General features: G+C 39.9%; 2 protein-coding genes across 2 annotated transcripts; both read left to right on the top strand.

The window, feature by feature from the left end:
* Positions 1 to 3,033: 3,033 nt before the first annotated feature.
* On the top strand, positions 3,034 to 5,770 carry LOC310993983 (N-acetylaspartate synthetase-like; the record flags this gene model as incomplete). The annotated part of the gene is made up of 3 exons (XM_083982473.1): positions 3,034 to 3,223; positions 4,357 to 4,521; positions 5,376 to 5,770. The coding sequence occupies 3 exons, from the start codon at positions 3,034 to 3,036 to the stop codon at positions 5,768 to 5,770; spliced, it is 750 nt and encodes a 249-aa protein (XP_083838599.1).
* Positions 5,771 to 13,775: 8,005 nt separating this feature from the next.
* LOC310984138 (uncharacterized protein) lies at positions 13,776 to 18,620 on the top strand. Its single transcript, XM_083969271.1, has 7 exons — positions 13,776 to 13,914; positions 14,182 to 14,292; positions 14,900 to 14,998; positions 15,108 to 15,902; positions 17,051 to 17,193; positions 17,904 to 18,013; positions 18,135 to 18,620. The coding sequence occupies exons 2-7, from the start codon at positions 14,190 to 14,192 to the stop codon at positions 18,271 to 18,273; spliced, it is 1,389 nt and encodes a 462-aa protein (XP_083825397.1). The 5' UTR covers positions 13,776 to 13,914; positions 14,182 to 14,189; the 3' UTR covers positions 18,274 to 18,620.
* The last annotated feature ends 1,347 nt before the right edge of the window (positions 18,621 to 19,967 follow it).

Genomic DNA, 19,967 nt, shown 5'->3' with positions numbered 1-19,967 from the left:
TTGTCAAATTATTAATTGGCTTTACCTTTGAAGGAAATACCTTCCTAAGATGTGCTTTTCTAATTCAACTGCTGTTACTTTTTTTTTTTTTTTGCATTTAATTATTCATGAAGCTAATGTCAGACTGAAGAAACGAGGGCCATGTTTTCTTCAGATCACACTGACATACAGTACTTCCAGGGAAATGATGTATGAAAAGTGCTCCTCTTATCAAAGGAGACCTGCTTTTTCTTGTTTTAGCCTTTCATTCATGCCTTCCTCCACTTCAACATACTGTCTGTGTGTCAGTATCATTTCACATGCATCACAATAGGCGTCATCACAGTTAAATATAGAATCCAACTGGTCCCACCCTCATGTCACATTTGGCATGCTTGCTCTTCTCAGATATACACTGATTCTTTTTGATCTCCCCAGACCCCTCGAGAATTCTTGGACTAGAAGTGAGTCACTCTTTGCCAGTTTCCCTGCCTCCCCCAAACCCTTTTCCTTCTGCCATCATCGCCCTGGTCTATTTTCACTCTTTGGAAGTTATGATATAATGACTGCATTACATTAGCTACATCCTTTTGTAGTAGTAGTGGCTAAACTGTATCTTTTGTGGCTAAATCTTAAGCCTTGAGCCAACATTGAAACAGTTGGTGTTTGTACAGTACATCCTCTTTCCTGTGCACTTTCAAAGCCTGCCGCTGTCATCTGCCTGTGTAATCTGAAGTTTAGAGGTGGATTAAGAGTTTTCTTGGACCATATGTGTTTGGTTTCAGATAAGATAGTGACACGATTCTTATCAAACACGCAGTCTGAGAAATAAAAAGAGCCACGTCTTGAGTATTTACGTAATGCAGGAATGAGGCAGAAATAGAAAACAAACAAGACAAGGCCAATTACTCTACTAAGCAGCCAGTTGTCAGTTTGGTGATATTGATTGACCAATCAACAGCTATTTTAAGGGATAGTTCAGATTCTTTGATGGTGGTCTGTAGTTGTATAGTCAGTGTAGATTCCACTCAACACCTCCCAGTTAGGAGAGTTGACCACAAGAGAGGCAGAGCTATATGATGCTGTGCACATGAGAAAAAACACATTCTCTCTCTCACTCTCTCTCTCACACATGCACACGCACACGCGCACGCGCACGCGCACGCGCACACGCACACGCACACGCACATGCACACGCACACGCACACGCACACACACACACACACTTAAAACAGTCCAATATCTGCTTGACTGTTTGCTTCATATTTCTGTGTACAATTGCGCCTACATACCTACAGGGTGTACTATTTTACACCACAGCTGCAGGTCAGCTCTTAGGATGGGGGGAATAACAGGACCCAAATGCAGTCAGCACAGTTACAGGGTTTGGTGGCACAAAATGATTTATTTTACTCACGGGGAAACACAGGAACACAGAGAGCAAACAACGCAGACAATCGGACACAAAGGGAGACACTGAGGCTAAATACACAAGGGAAGACACAGGTGGTGCAATCAGCACAGGTTCAGACACATTACGTAATCACGAGCAGGGCGCACACAGGAAAACAGGAACTTCAAAATAACACAGGAAATAACTACATACAGTAAAGGAACACACAGAGGACATAACACCAAGACATGACACAGGGACACAACGGGGACGCAGATCCTGACAAGAGTGAGTGAGTTGGTAGTAACCAGGCTCCTCAGCATTGGCATTTAATTTCTTATACTGTATCCCAAAGAAATTTAAATCAAACGCAACTGGACTTGGTTATTTGTCTAGGAAGACGTTTCACCTCTCATCCAAGGTCCTCATCCAGGTATGGGCGTTCACAAGAGTTTAACGCCCCCACAAGAGGTTAAATACCTGGGTCTCCACACCAGATAGTTGGACCAGTCCCAGCCTGGTCAGATGCCTACTGTACTGTACATGAACTGATGAAGCCTTCTTGCAAATAGTGTTCAAAAACTGAACAAGTGGGAGAATCCTTGCACTTCAGATTTGGGACAAAATGCAGACCGGTGCGTCTCAGGGAGCAACATTTAGAGGAAGGAAGCTGGAGCAGCTTTTAATAAGCTTTAAAGGTGTACAGAAAAGAAAATTGAATTTGAGCCCACTCTGGGTCATAAAAAAAATGTGATAACTCATCTATCAGACGATTCATCAGCCACTGATATAGGATCCGTAATCCGTCATTCAAACGTCTGAGACACACACACACACGGAGCTCGGGCTCGCCCCAAGCTTTGAATATCCCGCCCGCTCGATAACGACCAATCAAATTCGTTTTCCTCACTCGGGTAAACTCGTGTTGCAGCTCGTGACAACTCGGCGCGACAAACAGGACAAACGGGCATTTCTGTACACCTTTAAAAGCTTTAACCTGACTGTGTACTCCAGCTTCCTTCCTCTAAATGGTGTTTAAAACTGGTTTTGAGTAAGCTATATAACAAGTCCTTCATACAGGGCCGGCTTTTTAAAGGTACTTGCAGATGTACCATTTAGAACAATTGTTTAAATGACTTGAATTGAGTAGTTGGTACCTTTCTGATCAATTTATTTCTTTTGTGGTTGATCTTGATACCTCTATTTAAGTTATTTTGTTAATTAGTTTGAGAGATTTTTCTTTATGTAAATTGGGTAATTGTTTGGACAGGGGTTTTGCTTTCTTCTCTTGTTTGTTATAATTTCTATTTGGGCAGTTATTTGAACATTATTAACAATGATAGGCTATACCTAGCTAAATGAGTATACAATGTCTTGAGTGTTCAAAAGGAAATACATTTCTAGCATGAAGGTTGGGCCCTTTTTAAACAAACTAACAAAAACTACAATGTTTATCTTTCCACACTTGCTTTATCTCTTTACACGGAAACCCGTGCGTTGACTGATAAGAGGATGTGTCTCTTGTGTAAGGCATCATTTAGAAAAAAAAACTGAAACTCACAGACACAGACACAAGTGTAGGCCTGCACACAGCACGAGCAACATACACATTGCTGACACCGTTGCTGGTTGTGGCTGCAACAAGCAATTACTTGTCCGACATGGAGCAAGAGGCACCAAAAAAGAAGGACAATGGAGTTCAAACTATAGTTGTTCGTGAGTTCATGCCAGTGGACGAGGCAGAAGTTCAGAGGATCTTTTATGAAGGGATGATGGAGATGGTACCAGACACTGCCTTCAGAGGCCTGAAATATCACCGTGAGAGTCTTTTGCTCTACACTGCTATGACAGGTATTTACATAAATTACATGTGTCTGCTCTGCAGCTTGGTCACAGTAGCCTATGGACTGTAAGGTGGAAACATGTTGATCAGCAGTAAGAGTTGGAAAGGACCAAGAAGATGAAGATTTTCTCTAAAAACCTTTTTTGTTTGAAAAGATAGCTAATTTCTTAACTCATTATAGAAAGCACCGTGGATTATTGTGTCTTTCCTTTGTATGTAAACTGTTAATGTACTACTGTATGCATAATTTGGTCGTTTTCACACCTGACCAAAAGGACAGGGGTCATGGGCAGCTTAAAGTTGAAACATAGTATCACTTTCGGTTCTGCTTTCACACTGCCATTTCTGAAGCGCACCAAACTTTCTGAATAACGTCACACAGTTCATGGATTGGACAGATTTGCAGGGAAAATTCCCCCCTCCTGTCCCGCAAAACGAAACAGCAAACATGGATCACCATTTCAAATTAGCTGTTATATATAGGCTACACGCCACCGCATGTGGTTAGTTGGCCTTCGTAGAACCACAGTTACTGTACAGTACCTTCATAATTGTTCCTCTTCTTTCTTTTTTTTCCTTTTTTTTCTTTTTTACTTATCAAATAATCGTGACTCAGCAAGCTGTTTAATATGACCATCAGGTTAGGCAGCCAGGCAGAGAGCATTACAATGAGAACATGAAAGGGAAATGGAACCAGAGGAAAATACGATTGATGACGGACTACAAGGTGTTTGTGTTAACGTTACAGACACACTGTGTGTTGAGACACTTTCTACATTTGGTCCTGTGTTTGGTCCGGTGAGCGTTCACACTGCATACAAACCGCACCAGGGTTCACGTACCCACATATTCAGGCGGACCAGGGTTCACTTGTTTGGTCCGCTTAAGAGTTCGGGTGAACTTTCACACCTGCCCAAACGAAGCAGACTATCCCAGGAAACGAACCCTGGTCCGTTTAAAGAGGACCAAACAGATCTGGTGTGAAAGCGACCTTAATCACATTTGATATTGTCTTTGTTCTGTTGTATTGTTTTCTTGTGCTTTGCTTTAACTATGTAGCCATGGAGAAGGTTACAGTAAAAGTGCCAAAAATGTAGATTTTGTCACTCTCACACATCTGTCCATATCTTACCTCCAACAGCTCTGTGTTTTATCATCACCATGTGCTGGTGGGTGATAGGACTCCTCCCAGCAATTGTGCTGTGTGGGCGCTACTACTACAGTCAGCGTGTGATCCATGGTTACCTGGAACAAGCCATGAGAGGAGACATGGGTGACATTGAAAGGTTTTACATGAAATCACCAGGTAGGCTACTGTAGCTATTGTTTATTTAGTTACTTCGTCCACATTTGAAAGCACAGTTCAGACTGGCAAACTATTAGGCTAATATAATGTATGAATCTATACAGTATAGATTCATATATTATATTAGCCTAATATTTTATTATATAGATTTTTAAGATTCAAGAGCATTGTCGTTAAACAGTCAGTGCACATACTATTTATATTGTTATTTATTCTGATACGTGTCTATGTCACTATATGTTTCCTGTGTTTTATGTTTTTACTTTTATGTGATCCTATGAGGTGCAACACAATTTGCCCTTTGGGACATGAAATAAATTGAACCTTGAACCTTGAACTCAAAGGGAATTAAATAGATTAAAAGTAAAACAGCAGAATAAACACAAACACTATAAATACAATATTCATATATTCAAATATTAAATATAAAATATAAAAAGTACATGCTTGTGTAACCATCTGAAAAATGCCCACACGTTTCGGCACAAAAGCCTTCCTCAGGGTGTAACCTTCAGCACACTGATAACTCTTTGGATGATTGGAATCACCTGGGTAGGTAGGAGGGCAATGGAAACATGGGAAATAACATATCATGATGGCTCCACCAATCGATGATAAAAATGTCCCAACATGATGAAAATTGGGAAATGTATGTAATGTAATTGCTGCTTAAGTTGACCATCCTATTAGGAAAACTTGTTTGTGATAAGACATACAAGAGAAGCAGACCACACACCTGTAAGTAAAAAGGTTAAAAAGGACATTGTACATATATTTTTTAAACTGAGTGACAAAAGAGCTGAATTAAGTTATGTTCTTGTATCCTAATGCTGAGTTCTTACCCTTCACACCAGGCTCCTGTCTGTGGGTGGCAGTGCTGGAAGGCAAAGTGGTGGGTGTCGTAGCAGCAGTCGGACAGCAAAATTCAGGAGGCGATCTGGAGATGCAGCGGGTGTCTGTTGACCAGCGCTACAGACGGTGTGGCGTCGGAGTAGCACTGGGACGGAAAGTTCTGGAGTTTGCCGTCGCTCACAGATACCCCTCTGTTGTGCTGGGAACCACAGCATACACACCCGCTGCCCATCAGCTCTACCAGCATCTGGGTTTCCGCTGTGTGGGCGTCACCAATGGGTATGTCACACCGGGTGCAAGATGGTCTTTGCTGGAGAGAATATTCTACAGAGTCCGCCATCACCACTACCAGCTGGATATAAAGAATAGCAAGATCACCTCAAATGGACAACACTGACACCATGCCAGATAGGCCCACTGATAATCTGTAGCTACCTGTGTCCTAATTTGAGGGCACAGGTACAAGGGAGGTTTTCTGGTAACACTTTACTTGAAGGTCTGATCATAAGAGTGACATAATGCTTATGACATGTTCTTGACTGTGTCACTCTTATAATCAGACCTTCAAGTAAAGTGTTACCGGTTTTCTACAGGTAGAAAACTAGATAGCTAAAAACTAGAATAACTACATTCAATCAATCATCCAAGAGTTGGATCGTTGATTATTATTAATTTGGGTGAGGGTGCTATGAGATGACAAAAGAAAAACAATACAGCTGTGGAAAAAAAATAAGAGACCATTTCAAAATGATGAGTTTCTCTGGTTTTACTACTTATGTGTTTGAGTAAAATTAATTTTTTTTGTTTTTTCCTATTAACTACTGACAACATTTATTCCAAAATCAAAATACAAATATTGTCAATTAGAACATTTATTAGCAGATATTGATAACTAGTCAAAATAACCAAAAAATGTTGAGTCTTTTCAGACCTTGAATGACGCAAAAAGAAAACATTCAACACAAATATTTAAACTTGGGAAGAGTTTATAAATCAGGTTTGGTGGGATAATGTCAATGTTTAATCCCAGCACTGTTTATAATCTTCCTATAAAATCAGGTTCAGGTGATCATCTAATCAATGTCTCATTGAAGGGATATTCCTGTTTAACCTATGGTCTAACGTACCGTGAGACCGAGTAGAACCCCCCCCCCCCCCCCCCCGAGATCAAGTTTGCCGACCGCAAATTCCTCTAGTTGTAGCAAATTCAGCACCATACTGCTGTCTTTGCAGTCAGTAGAATGAGTTGTGTTGGTGTGGAATGAATACCATACAGTGGGTACTAGTTTTAAATGGACGTTTCACTCGCGGAAAGCGTGATTCCATAATGGCCATGTTGAGCCTCCTTCGCAGTACAGGCCGGCTGGCTGACGGTGTCGCCTGTCTCATTATCACTGGCTGTTTGTGTTGTCTGTCAAAACATGGATGAATGAAACCTATTGACTTTCTGTCGGCTGCGTCTTGTAGCCTATTTCTATCGAGGAAAAGTTATTTCATGATATCCTACGTATGTTTTATCACCCAGCCCGAAAGTGACATAGGCTATTGCTCGTTCATTCATGAGAAATCATCCAGCAACACTCTCAATCAAACAAGGTGGGGAATGAGAAATCTGCAGCACTACTGTACAGTAGTTCACTAATTTTTAAAACACACTGGCAGCAGCGCCCACCGAGTCAATTAACTGCTGTGTGGAAAACCATGCTGTGGTCCGTAATCGTGGTGCAGACGGGTGTGTTTGGAGCTGACGAGACGATCGAAAAAAGGTAGTGAGACGTATAGCTGCCGTCGTTACATTTGTCTCATTGAAAAACTATACTGTATTATTATTATATTGCATTCCCCATTCGTGTTCACTGCTCCGTGCTGCTGTCTTATGGAGGTGCTCCTGCTCACAGTTGCCACCTGGTGGTTGTTTGGGCATTGCAGCTTCTGGTGAAAACACAACTTCAACCTCAACTTCAACTTTTATTCATTTTATCCCCCGGGGGGGCAATTGGTTTTGCAGTAGACAAGCAAGGGGCATGGGGATAACACAACCCCTGAGACAAAACACATACATATCCAATTACACAAACCACAGTTCCATCAACACAGGGATGGTGATCCGCAATGCACAATCCACAAGTCAACAATAGAAAGATGCATGTCAGTAGTACAGACATATATCTATATAAATATTAAGTGTAACAACACTGCATGTAAAAATAAAAATAAAAAACAAGGTGCAAAAACACTGAATGCATGTAGAATGGGTCTCAACAATTACTCCTCCACCAAAAATCCACGTGAGTCTCCCGTGACTCACGTGAGAATCTCACGTGAAACCGTCCAAATGAAACTAGTACCCACTGTACATGAAGGGATGCTTTTTAAGTAACATTTGTAAAAGTGGTCTCTACATTTTTTTCCGCAGCTGTGTAATATAGTATATCGTTGGTTAATTCATATAGTCTCTCCTGTTTTAGAAAAAATAACACAAATGTATAAATGACAAATACAACAATACACATAGTGTATTTTTTAATGCATGTGTGTTATTGTGCTTGTACTTGTCCTTTTGTTATGGCTGGGTATATTTTTCTTTTTGGTTTGAGTTCTTGAACTCAGTGAGACTACCTTACAAACACAGGCAGTGTATTGTTAGGCTATGTAACTGTAATAGTATTAAGATGGGGGACCAAGACAATCAGTCAATGATACAGTATTCTATCTCAGCTTCAAAAATGCCTGATACCACATGTCTTTAGTAGTGTCTCTCAGTGGAATTGGCCTGACTCCTAAATGGCCACATTCTAACTGATTGTGAAAAATACAGCTGCATGTATGAGATAATAGAGGGAGTAACAGTGTAGCAGCTCTGTCTGGAGGGCTCACTTCCTCTTACTTTGTCTTCAGTTTGACTTACTCAGGGATAAGACATGTTGACTCAGCAGCAGTGCTGAGGAAACACACCTTTCTCGTGTTGTTCTAGAGCCCATATTTCATCAGAATATCATACACAAATTTATGTGAAACAATGATCCACCATGAACACAGGGCTTTTGCTATTAATGCCCCACACTTTGGAACAACCTGTGGCATTCAGGTCAGCTGGTGGTGCACCTATTTTATTTTGCTTTTATTTTGTCAGGCTTTTATCTTGTAATTTTTGGGGGTTTTCAATAGACCAGATATTACTTTTACTTTTATTTATCAGTGGATGAGTCATCATTTGTCACTGTTTTCTCCTTGTTTTATATATGTTATTGTTATTTTTTTTAAATGTATTTCTTTTATCTGTACAGCTCTTTGAAAGTTTGTTCAGGTGCTATATAAATAAAGTTTGTTATTATTATCATTATTATTATTATTATTGTGGTCAATGTGTCATTGTGTATGTTTAAGTAAGCCTTATTATGACTCTGACAGGTGCTTATCATCTACAGTATGTTCATGGACTAATTTTTCAAAACAGTTTAAACATTATTTAAACTGTAAATTCAACAGTTTAATGATACATGATGATACATCAAAACATGTTTGCAAAAGGTAGCAAGTCACCCAAACCATTTTATTTATGATTCTAAACCTACTTTCTGTGTCAGTTGATTGGACTGTCTCACCAAAATGAAAAGTTGTTTTGGAATCATTTATGCTGTTCCACCATGATAGTCACAAATTACAGTGTAGACATTGGCAAAGTTTATTTTGGAGGCATTTAAGCAGCGTAAAGATGTGTTGTATGTTTGAAGTTTTTCTGTCCTGGCAATTGTTTTTGCTCTGTGTGTGTATGTATGTGTGGAAGTGGGCATGCGTGTGTGTATGTGTGCGCATGTGTGGATATGTACTGTATAAAAATATGTAGATGTGTGAGCATGTATTCCTTATCCTCCTGTGTGTGCCGGTGTTTGTTTTGAGTTTGGTGTGTCTTGTAAGCCCATGAGGGCTGGGCACCTATGGTGCAAGACACCGCGTCTAATAAAAACTACTACTACTACTACAGTACTGTATGATTATGATTAACACAGAATTACATCCTTGTGAAAGAGTAAAATCAAAAAGCATCCCGTACCAGCAAACTTCTGAGTTTACTAAAATAAATAACAAATATGGTATGCTACTGTATGAACCTTTAATGAAACAGCCTCTTATTGTCTATTGGAGCATTTTTTTTATTTTTATTTTTTTACCCAAAGTGTGTGCAGCTTCCACCACACAGCCTCTCCACCTCAGCCAGCATTCATCTATTTGACTGCACCTTTTTTCTAAATAAACCTTTTCCACTACCCACTGTCTCAGTCTACTTCACCGTATAAACTGTAAGTTGATACCTACATGAGTTCCTATTGGACTTGTTTTTCAACATCACATCTGACATTTTCCCTTTCGCTTCCTCCTTGCATGTTGGACCAGTCGTCTTCACTGGTCTTCTGTGATCATGTTTCATGTTTCAAAATGATAGTGATTGTACTGTGGGAAAAGTGGAAGAGGTGCTGTGTCACAGCACATTCACAGTGGGGAGACAGGATATCAACAAAAACTCCAGAAATAATACCATCATATAAAGGTTATGAATTAATTTACATTTGATCAAGTGAAATAAGGGCGAAAATCAGCAGGTGATCAAATAAATATTTTCCACAAATGGATGGAGAATGTAATAAATTCTACTGAGAACAACAGATGAACCGTTCAAATATATGGGCTGAATGTTTTAAAATAAAATGTTGAATCAAAGCCAAAAAGAAAAACTGCAAGATCAAAATGGAGGCTAAGGCCCAATTCCGATTCTATTTTTCATCCCTACCCCTACCCCTAGCCCTTAACCCTTGCCCTTGAAACGGAGCTACAAGGAGTAGGGTTGAAAGTCAACCCCTACGAATTGGGACACCACTTCAACAATCACATACGTCATCAGTCGTCTCTGCTGGTTTTCACATAAGCAGACGTGACGAGCTTTTGCCACAAATCCTCTATTCAGAACCACGTTAACTTAAAGCAGAAGTAAGCAATCCGGTCGTTTTGGCTAATGCTGCGTTCCAGGCCGGCTTTTGAAACCGTAAATTACAGCTTCAAGTCACAACTTACGACTTTGTAGCGTTCCAGGCAACCAACTCGTGTTTTTCCGACCTGTTTTACCGGTGAAAGTCACTATAACGGCCACTCATAACTTCCGACCCGTGAACTCGTACCAGATCGAACTGGTAGGCTACAACTTCACAGGTCGGAAAAACACGAGTTACGGGCTGCCTTGAACGCACCATAACAGTCCTCGTCCCTACGTCACCACATTCACGGCGTCCCTTGGCTGCACACACAGCCCTGCATGCCGTTCTCTCTCCTCATTGGATAAAAACTGTAGGATACGAGAAAAGTTTTCTCCTCGGCTCAGAGCAGAGCAGAGTGACTGACAGACCCGTGTTTTGGTCCAAACACTCTATGTAAGTGATTGCTGTCGGAAGATATAACTATTTAAGACTTATATTAACACAAATATATCACTTACTTCTGCTTTAATAAAATTAAATAAAATTTAATGAAGAATGATCGGTTCATTGTAAAACATTTATTTATTGATGTAAATGTGGTGATTTCTGTATGTAGGCTACAGATCCCCCATGCAGCTGCTCCTGTGTCCAAAACACATGAAGCTTCACTTTTAATTCAAACAAATTAATGCGACAATTGTTACATTTCATTAATGAGACCAGCATTTATCTCCTAAAAAGAATGTAAGTACGCGGCGGTAAACCTTTAAAACCCTGCGGGTAAGTTAATTAGCGGTCGTCTTTTCTACCGGGACAAGGTCGGGAGGTTGGCCGGCTGACGAGCTCTCCGGACGGGGTGGTGTCTCCGTGACGAGCCGTTGATCTGCTCCACAGGTGGAGCTTCACTTCTCCCAAAAACATCGGAGCAAACGTCTAAACAGCCTTATTTGGATAAACCGACCGCACATTGGGATCTAAACAGCTACTTTCTCGCATGAAAAAATATTAAAACTTAACAAAATGATGTAATAACAGCGCTACAGTGAGAAATAAAACAGCTGCCGGTTGCCGCAAGATGCATTCTGGGAAACTTGCCATAGCCCTCGGTCCGTAGTGTGCCCCTGAAAAATCTCCGTTTCGAGGGCGAGATAGCCCTACCCCTTCCCCCTAACCCTCGTCTGAACCAGAATTGGGACACCCCTACCACTTCACGTGAACGCGCAAAACGAAGGGTTAGGGCCAAGGGCTAGGGCTAAGGGGAGAATCGGAATTCGGCCTAAGTCTATGGACCAGGGGGCGCCGAGTGGCACAGTGGGTTAAGCAGGCGCCCCATGTGTTGAGGCTAGTCCTTGTGCAGGCGGCGTGTCATTCCCCCTCTCTCTGCCTCCCCATTTCCTGTCTCTCTCGACTGTACTGTCAAATAAAGGCATGAAAAAAAAGTCATGCCTACTGAGTACACATGGGTCACAAGTTGATGGGTGTTGCTGTGCTGTTGCTGTGATGATGATCTCATCATAAGATAGCCTCAGTATGGGTTTACACTGTTACAGAGTACAGTAAAAACTTTACCGCTTGATGAAGTTTCTAACAATATAGAAGATGATTGAATGCATTGTGCCATATTGTATCTGTTGTAAGCAGTAACACATGGACTGTGGAATGATAGGGGCCCGTGCACCTGACCTGAGAATAGCTGGGTCATCTGGTTGGTTAGACTTCATCAGATCCCACACAAGCAGCAGACTCTGCCCATTCACTGGAGAAGAAGCACTAGAAGAGTAATGGCACTACAGAATGAGCCGGAATTATGTGACAGAGTAGTGGAGTCCAAACCGGTCCTTTATAGTGAACTTGATTGAGTGAGATTGAAAACAGGTCAGTAATAGGTCATCTCTGTCTCCTGACCCCACTGCAGTTCAAGGAGAAAACAGGGGGAGAAAGCAAAAAATGGACAAACAAACACAACAACCCTGACCCTAACACTCTGTTGCTGTGTGAGGGGACAAAATGGAAGTTGTGTAGGATATGTGGCTACTTTTGGTTGATTTTTGTTGTTGTTCAAGGAGTAGTAAGGGGAATACAATATGCCCCACAAACACAAGAATAGCTTATGTGTACCCTGTAATATCGTTTCCAGGAACACTCTGTGATATTACATAGATAATAAAACAAGTGCATCTGTCTAATTTAAAACAGAAACACAACAATTCACATGAATGGAGGTCACATCCTGTCATTGTTATAAGGTAATAATATGTAGGCCAGAACGACAGTAGTAAGGGGGCCAGACGTACTGGTTGGCCAATGCAGCACCCACATTCCTGTATTGTGTTAACTGGACATTGTCTCTCAGGATGCATTGTGTCAAATAGAAAATGCTGATTGTCTGTCATAGATGTCATATTCAAACAGTAACCTGACAAAGGATGAGCTGTGTCGCTGACAAGGTATGGACCCTAGATTTAGAGCTCTTGCCTGATTGTTCCAGTTGCTATTTGTGTTGTTGCTATCCAGGACTGTGCACTTAAAAGTGAGATTTTCAAATGCAGTGGCTTCTGATCACAGTAAAATTATAAACAGTAAGCATTCTCAGTACATCTATTTTGGAGCAGAATTTGAGCAATTGAGCTGACTCTATGATTTCTTAAGAATATGTTGCTGTGAAAACTGCAAGTTCAGCATTTTTATGTTTTGTGAAATCTGTTCTTCCTCATACATGTTGTGAAACCGGCAATTAGTTGCTGTTGCCCCATCCCCATGTAAGACAAAATATAGCTACCGTTGCTTGTCGGGTTCTCACAAATAATAGTTAGAGAAATTTAGCAAGATGCTCTGACAATCTGTGAAAAAATGTATTACCAATAGCTTTCTTTACCGATGTGTTAGGTGGCTAGTTAAAATTCTGGAGAGCCAATCAAAGTTAAGGTGCCCAGAGGGCTCGGGTGAAAAAAAAAGAAAAAAAAAAAGAAAATTCTAATTTAAGCTTGTGAGATGTCTAACTAGGGGTTTTAAGGGGTGCTGAATCCATCTCAACCATTAGTTTTGAGTAAAAATGTTTCACTGACCATAAAATATTGGCATATTTGAGTTATAGTGTATGGCAAAGGCTAGATAGATTCCATTCTAAAAATAAATAATTTTATTTAATTAAAAAAAACCTCATTTATTTTTTTAGAATGGAATCTATTTAGAATAGGCTAGAATCCGTTCAACACTGACATTTACTATACCCTTTGCCATACACTATAACTCAAATATAACAATATCAGGGAAACATTTTTACTTAAGTTGATATTGTGTGGGAAATTAAGTTATCTGTTAAGAACCGATAATTTAGCAGCTGGCTATTGATTAAGAAAGAAGGAAGGAAGACTCCGCCTCCTGATCATCGCCCAATTTCTGTCCCTCTTTCCAAGTGTCAAGAAAACCACATGAGGGTTTACTGTTGGTGCAGCATTTCATGAAGAGCAAGTGTGATGCCTCTGCAGGGTGCAGTGACTGCATGTTGTTAAGATTTACTTTTTGCACAATTTTCAACTCTTTGACTGAGTTGTAATCTGTACAAGCACAGGTAAGGTTTTACTTTGATTATATCTTACATTCCTGAGATTTAGTTGGCATTATACACTGCTGCACAACAAAAATGCTAAACCTAGGAGAACAAGAAAAAAAAAATGTTTCAAAAGTAACATGAGTTCTAGACCCATTGGGATAGGAACTGACTAGAGGCCACAAAAAGAAGACAAAATGAATAAGGACACCATTTAACTGAATAATGCTGAATAGCTGAACTGAACAGCTGTTTTTTCTTTTTCTTTTCTTTGTCTTTTTTTTGCAGATGCAAAGATGACTGTGGAGTATCATGCCTCTACGGTGACAAACATGGACATTGAGGACAGTAAGATTGGATATAAGCAGCTTTTACTGGATGGCAAGCCCTTGTCTTCAGGTAATAAAAAGCACTGAAATTTAAATATGAATGGATTAGACAATGGCATTCAGTGTCAAATGCTGAGTCGTGAGATTAAATCTTTTGGTTTAGTTTCACCGCTTGTGGAAATGTAATAGTTTTTCTAGCAGCATTAATAATTCTCATCTCAGTCATACCTGACTACATCCCACATTCTTACAGTATTATACCTTAAAGTCAAATTAATTGAATTTGTTTGGCTTCTTGTGTGCAGCAGGATAAGCTTTAAACACAACACTGTTTTTTTTCTCTCTTTTTTTTTTTACATTAATAAAAACACACACACACAAAAACAAACAAACAGAAAATGGATGGAAGGAAGATACCATGGCAAAACAAGTTTAAGATTGACCGGGCATTTGGGCAGGGCCGAGTCAATAGAGACTCACAATCGCAAGTCAAGAAAAGCAACTACTTCATTGGTGCTAATCAATGAGCCATATGATATTTATTTCTAAAATAAAAAATAAACTTGTTAACACTTGAATGAATATTCTGTGGGTGTGAAAATCAGTTGTAAACACAGTCCCTCAGAACACAAGATCAAAATTAAGTCTCTCTTTCTGTTTTGCTTGCTGTCTCCTAGTTTACATGTTGAGAAACAGCCCGTACAAGGTTGCCACTATTTGCCTTGGGATCCTGTGTGTTTTCCTGTTGGCTGCTACCATAGGTCAGAGTGTCCACTGTGAGTCGACCTCTTCTTTCTATCAAATATTCACATCATAGAAAGCTGTAACATGCCGTGGTAAAATTATGATTGACAACATATTATTTTTTTCTCTCCTCTCTGGCAGACCAAAACGTAGAGCAAGGCCAACAGAACAACCTAAAAGCCCTGACTAAAGAGAAGGACAACCTACAGGAGAACCTGGGGACAGTGCAGAGACTGAAACAGAATCTTGAAGCCAGTCGTGATCAGTTAGAGAAAAATAACGAATTCTTATCTAAAAGGAAAGAGCAAATACGGATAAATAACAATTTACTGACTGCAGAAACAGACAAATTGAAACTTAGCCAGAGTGAGCTACAGGCAACTAATGCTGCTTTGAGCAAAGAGTTAGAGGAGCTTAAAGCCACTAAACAACGGCTGGATACTAATAACGATGCCTTGGTTAGAGGCCGAGACTCGCTACAAAAACAATATGACTCGGTGTTTCAACGCAGAAAAGAGTTACAGTCCAACTACGACTCAGTGATCAGGGAGAGGGACAATTTACAGAACAAATTCAATAATGTAACCAGATCAAAAGAGCAGCTGCAGGTGAAATTCAATGACATGATCAGGAATGTAGAGCATTTACAGGACAAATACAATTTCTCGAACAGTGAGAAAGACAAGCTGGAGACCAGTCACCAAAACCTGACGATACAAAAAGACGCTCTGCAGGAGAATTTAAACGTACTTAAAGAAGCAGCAGACGATTTGCGTGCCAGCTACGCATCCTTGACTCAGGACAAAAAAGGACTTGAAAACAGCTGCAAAAACGTGACTGTGGAGAGAGACCTGCTGAGGGCGAGAGTCGACAACCTGACTGTCGAGCGAGATCTTTTACAAGGACAAACTCAGGAACTGAACGCAACACTCACAAGTAAGTAGCCTAAGTACAAAGGACCAGGGGCTGGTTTCCCAAAGCCTTCATAACGCTACATCATTCTTGACCTTTACTTTTGACGTAAAGGTTGAAACATCGCTCATACAGTAAGAGAGCTCCATACCAACCATACTAATGTCAATGGGAAGATATTCTTAGCAAAGAATGCTTCAAGAAACATGTGAAAATGCTGAGATGGAGAACTAGTTAAGATTAAGAGTGACATAGCATAGGCCCGAGGCATACAACCCCCCTCCTCCTCCTCCACCCTCTCTCCCTGTTGTTACTTCTTCTTTTTTTTCTCCTTTTTAAAATGTTTTTATTTAAACTTTTTTTTTTATTCATCTCATTCTACTTACCAACCTTATCATCTTTGTCTTTGCTTATAATAGTGTTTTTGCGTATTCTGTAATTTTGTCTACTTATTTCTATGATTTGTTTTTCTATTCAAGACCACTAGTCATACTTCCAAGCACACACGCACGCACGCACGCGCACGCACGCACGCACGCACACACACACACACACACACACACACACACACACACACACACACACACACACACACACACACACACACACACACACACACACACACACAAAACCACAAAACATTGTTGTTTACACCTTGTTTTGTCTGTCCTGTATTGTCACTGTAAAAATTAAAAAATTAAAAAAAAGAAAGAAAGAAAAAAAGAACGACATAGCATTACGAAGGCTTTGGGAAAACAGCCCCAGATTATTTTGCTAATTGTGCCCTGACCTGGAAACAGCTCAAAGCTTCGACAAACTAATCCAAACCCCTCTTTCTACAGAAAACCACCAAGTATCACCCCCACAATGCACAACACACTTTCTGTCTAGTTGTTAATCAATAAATACTCCTGCATACTGTCTACACGTGCGATAGGTAATTGATTTGTTAAGAGAACTACGTTTTTGTCCTCAGACCTGATTACCTGAGGACCAAAACATTGTTTTCTTAACAAATCAATTACTACCTATCACAAGTGTAGACAGTGTGCAGGAGTATTGTCTGTTTCACTTTGTCAGCCGTTGGTCTTCTCCTATGCACCTGTCCATTTTTGAAAAGGTGTTTGTATGTTTTGCTTGCTTGTTAACCAATGAATATCTGACATTTGCAGGAAAGAAGTGTCCCACTGGATGGCAGAAGTTTCAGTACAAGTGCTACTTCACCTCAGTCAGCAAAAAAACCTGGCGCCTGGGCAGAGACTACTGTCTAAACAAAGGAGCAGACCTGGCCATCATGAAAACCCAAAGTGAAATGGTGCGTTTATGATCTGCGTGTAGCATCGTCCATCAAGAGTGTGCACTAAAAGATCACCTTACAGACTTACAGCCATTTTACTATATTAAACCTCCAGTAATTGATTTTTTTTTCAAACCAACTATGTAACAAGGGGTGTGTAAAGGGAAAGGGGTTCCAGGTAGTTGTGAATCCATCAATATGATAACCAAAGCTGTTAAGTGATTGTTTTCATTTTGTTGCCCACAACTTTATTGTTTTGTTCACTTTCATTAAGTGAAAATAACTCAGTTGCTCAGGTAAGATGCAGCAGGCAAACAAAAAAAAAAACCCTGACCCAGTGCATATAGAACATGGTACAGTTACAGGTATATAACAAACCCCTATTTTGGACAAGTAGGGGTTATTTCCACTTTTGAATCTAACAGTAAAAACAAGCTGCGTATATCAAAGTTAGACTATTGTAACCTATATCTGAAGCTACATTAATTTCTTTTGGTTACTTGATGGCAGTGGAATTAGCTGTAAATTTCTCTGGTTCCTCGGCTGCTAAAATGCTCCACTGTGTTGATCCTTTTGTTGTTACAGTAATTCACAGGATCAAATTGTCATTTGTTAATATAAAAGGATAGTGTAGGTATAGGGATGTGCCTATTCAATTATATACACACATACAGTATACCTCATCTAAAATGTAATGTGTGTTGTACTTTATGCTTCTTTGCTCATAGGCTTTCATCAATGGGTTGTATGGAAGTGAAAAAGAAGTCTGGATTGGACTGACTGATGAAAAAGCAGAAAACCAGTGGACATGGGTGGATGGGACACCAATGACCACAGCGTAAGGAACTAAACTCACATCCATTTATAACATTTAAAATCTTGGTGATGTGTATTTCATGTACCCCCCCCAAAAAGAGCAGTATTCATCATTATTATGGATGACTCTACTTGTCCTACAGGTTCTGGGCTAAAGGCCAACCCAACAGCCACGAAGGGAAGAACCAGGACTGTGTTGAGTTCTGGCACCGTGCATCAGGGATTGGCGACTGGAATGATGAGAACTGTAATATAGAACAATACTTTATCTGTCAGATGTAGTTTTCTTGTGCGTGGGGGGATCCTAGCTTTACTAATTAATGATCACCATGTAAAAAACAAGTAGGCAAATAAGTGAGTCTGTAAATTTAGCAGATGATTTCCTGGTTTCTTGGAACCAGCTTGGTTCAAGGGTTGAAGGAGACTGACATTTCAATTTGTATCTGTACACACTGTAAGGACAGTTCTGTGTAGTAATGCTACTGTATGTAATAAGTAATGTGTGTCTGTGATGGTTAGACGTCAACTAAATAAATTTCATCGAAAAAAAACAGAGGAATGATATATAATTTACAGATTAGCCCTGCTACAATTGTAGATAACGCTATCATATGCTGCTTCAGTGACTGAAATTTCTACTGCTACACCAGCACATGCTGAGTGATTTGCACTGATTCAAGGTTAATGGCCTCAATAAACATTTTATTACTACTGTATTAGTAAACAGAATTGGATTGGTGCTTCTTCTTTTCTTTCTTTTTTTACACAGGACAAAATTTGTTGCAGATGATTAAATTAACATTTTAACTTATACAATATCCAAAATAAAGTAAACTCCATCAACATTATGAATGGAGATTCATGTAGAGATGCAGTGCACTGCATACTCTATGTGGGTTGCTATGTGAAGCATTTGGCCTTATCAGTCATGAGAGAAAAGATAGCACATGCAAGTGAACATCAAATCAAATCAAATCAAATCAAATCAAATCAACTTTATTTATATGGCACTTTTCATACAATGTAACACAAAGTGCCTCACAGAGGATAAAAACAAAACAAAACGAAACAATTAAAAAAAACCTGAACTCTGAACTGACGTACATTCTTAGATTGGCAGTGGATCCAATGACTATGTAGTTCTTCACTTATAGCCTCTTTTTTAGCTCATTGTTTAGGTTTTCACATCAGCTTTGTTTCAGTAGTTCAGCACTTTTCTGTCTGAAAAGGGATACACTACTGGCGTGGCACGGCACCAACAGGGCCAAATGGCAGAACCCTCATAAGATCGTCTCTGGCTCCAAAAATGCCACTTTAATCCATTAGAGTTGCTACAGCTTTAAGCAATTATATAACTATTCATCAATTAGTCTAAATCCAAATACATGGTAATGTTATAGCAAGGAGCAATGCCAGCAATGAAACCAGTGAAAGCACTGAAGACATGAGCTGTTCACTACACAAAAAATGTTTTGCATTTCACATTTTCCATAAAATCAGATAATCCTGAGAAATGCTGCTCTGCATTCCACCATTACATCATGGTGCCACAATGTCAGACTGACCTACATTGCACTCAAAAGAATAACCAATCTACAAACCTGAAGCTCCATCATTTAGAGTCAGAGACAGAGCCAGAGATCCTACTCATTCCATGTCCAGACCGCCTTCGCATGTGTTGAAGTGTGTTCTCATTTCTCCCTCTCCACAGTAAATGCTCACTTCATCTTCATCCCCAGATCACTTTTGGATACACTTGATCAAATATTCCGCCTAATGTACACTTAAAACACAATTTAAAGAGCATTAATCTATATATTTTGTGACTGTGGGGTTGTCATTAAAGGTGTACAGAAAAGAAAATTGAATTTGAGCCCACTTTGGGTCATAAAATTAATGTGATAACTCATCTTTCAGACGTTGTAGGCCAAACTTTGTGCAAAATTCTATTTTTGAGTAAATCCGGGATGAAAGTG

This window comes from Trachurus trachurus, assembly GCF_905171665.1.
Source record: "Trachurus trachurus genome assembly, chromosome: 1".
In the NCBI taxonomy this organism is placed as follows: Eukaryota; Metazoa; Chordata; class Actinopteri; order Carangiformes; family Carangidae; genus Trachurus; species Trachurus trachurus.
The sequence above is the reverse complement of the archived record's forward strand: the minus strand, read 5'-3'. Positions and strand labels throughout refer to the sequence as shown.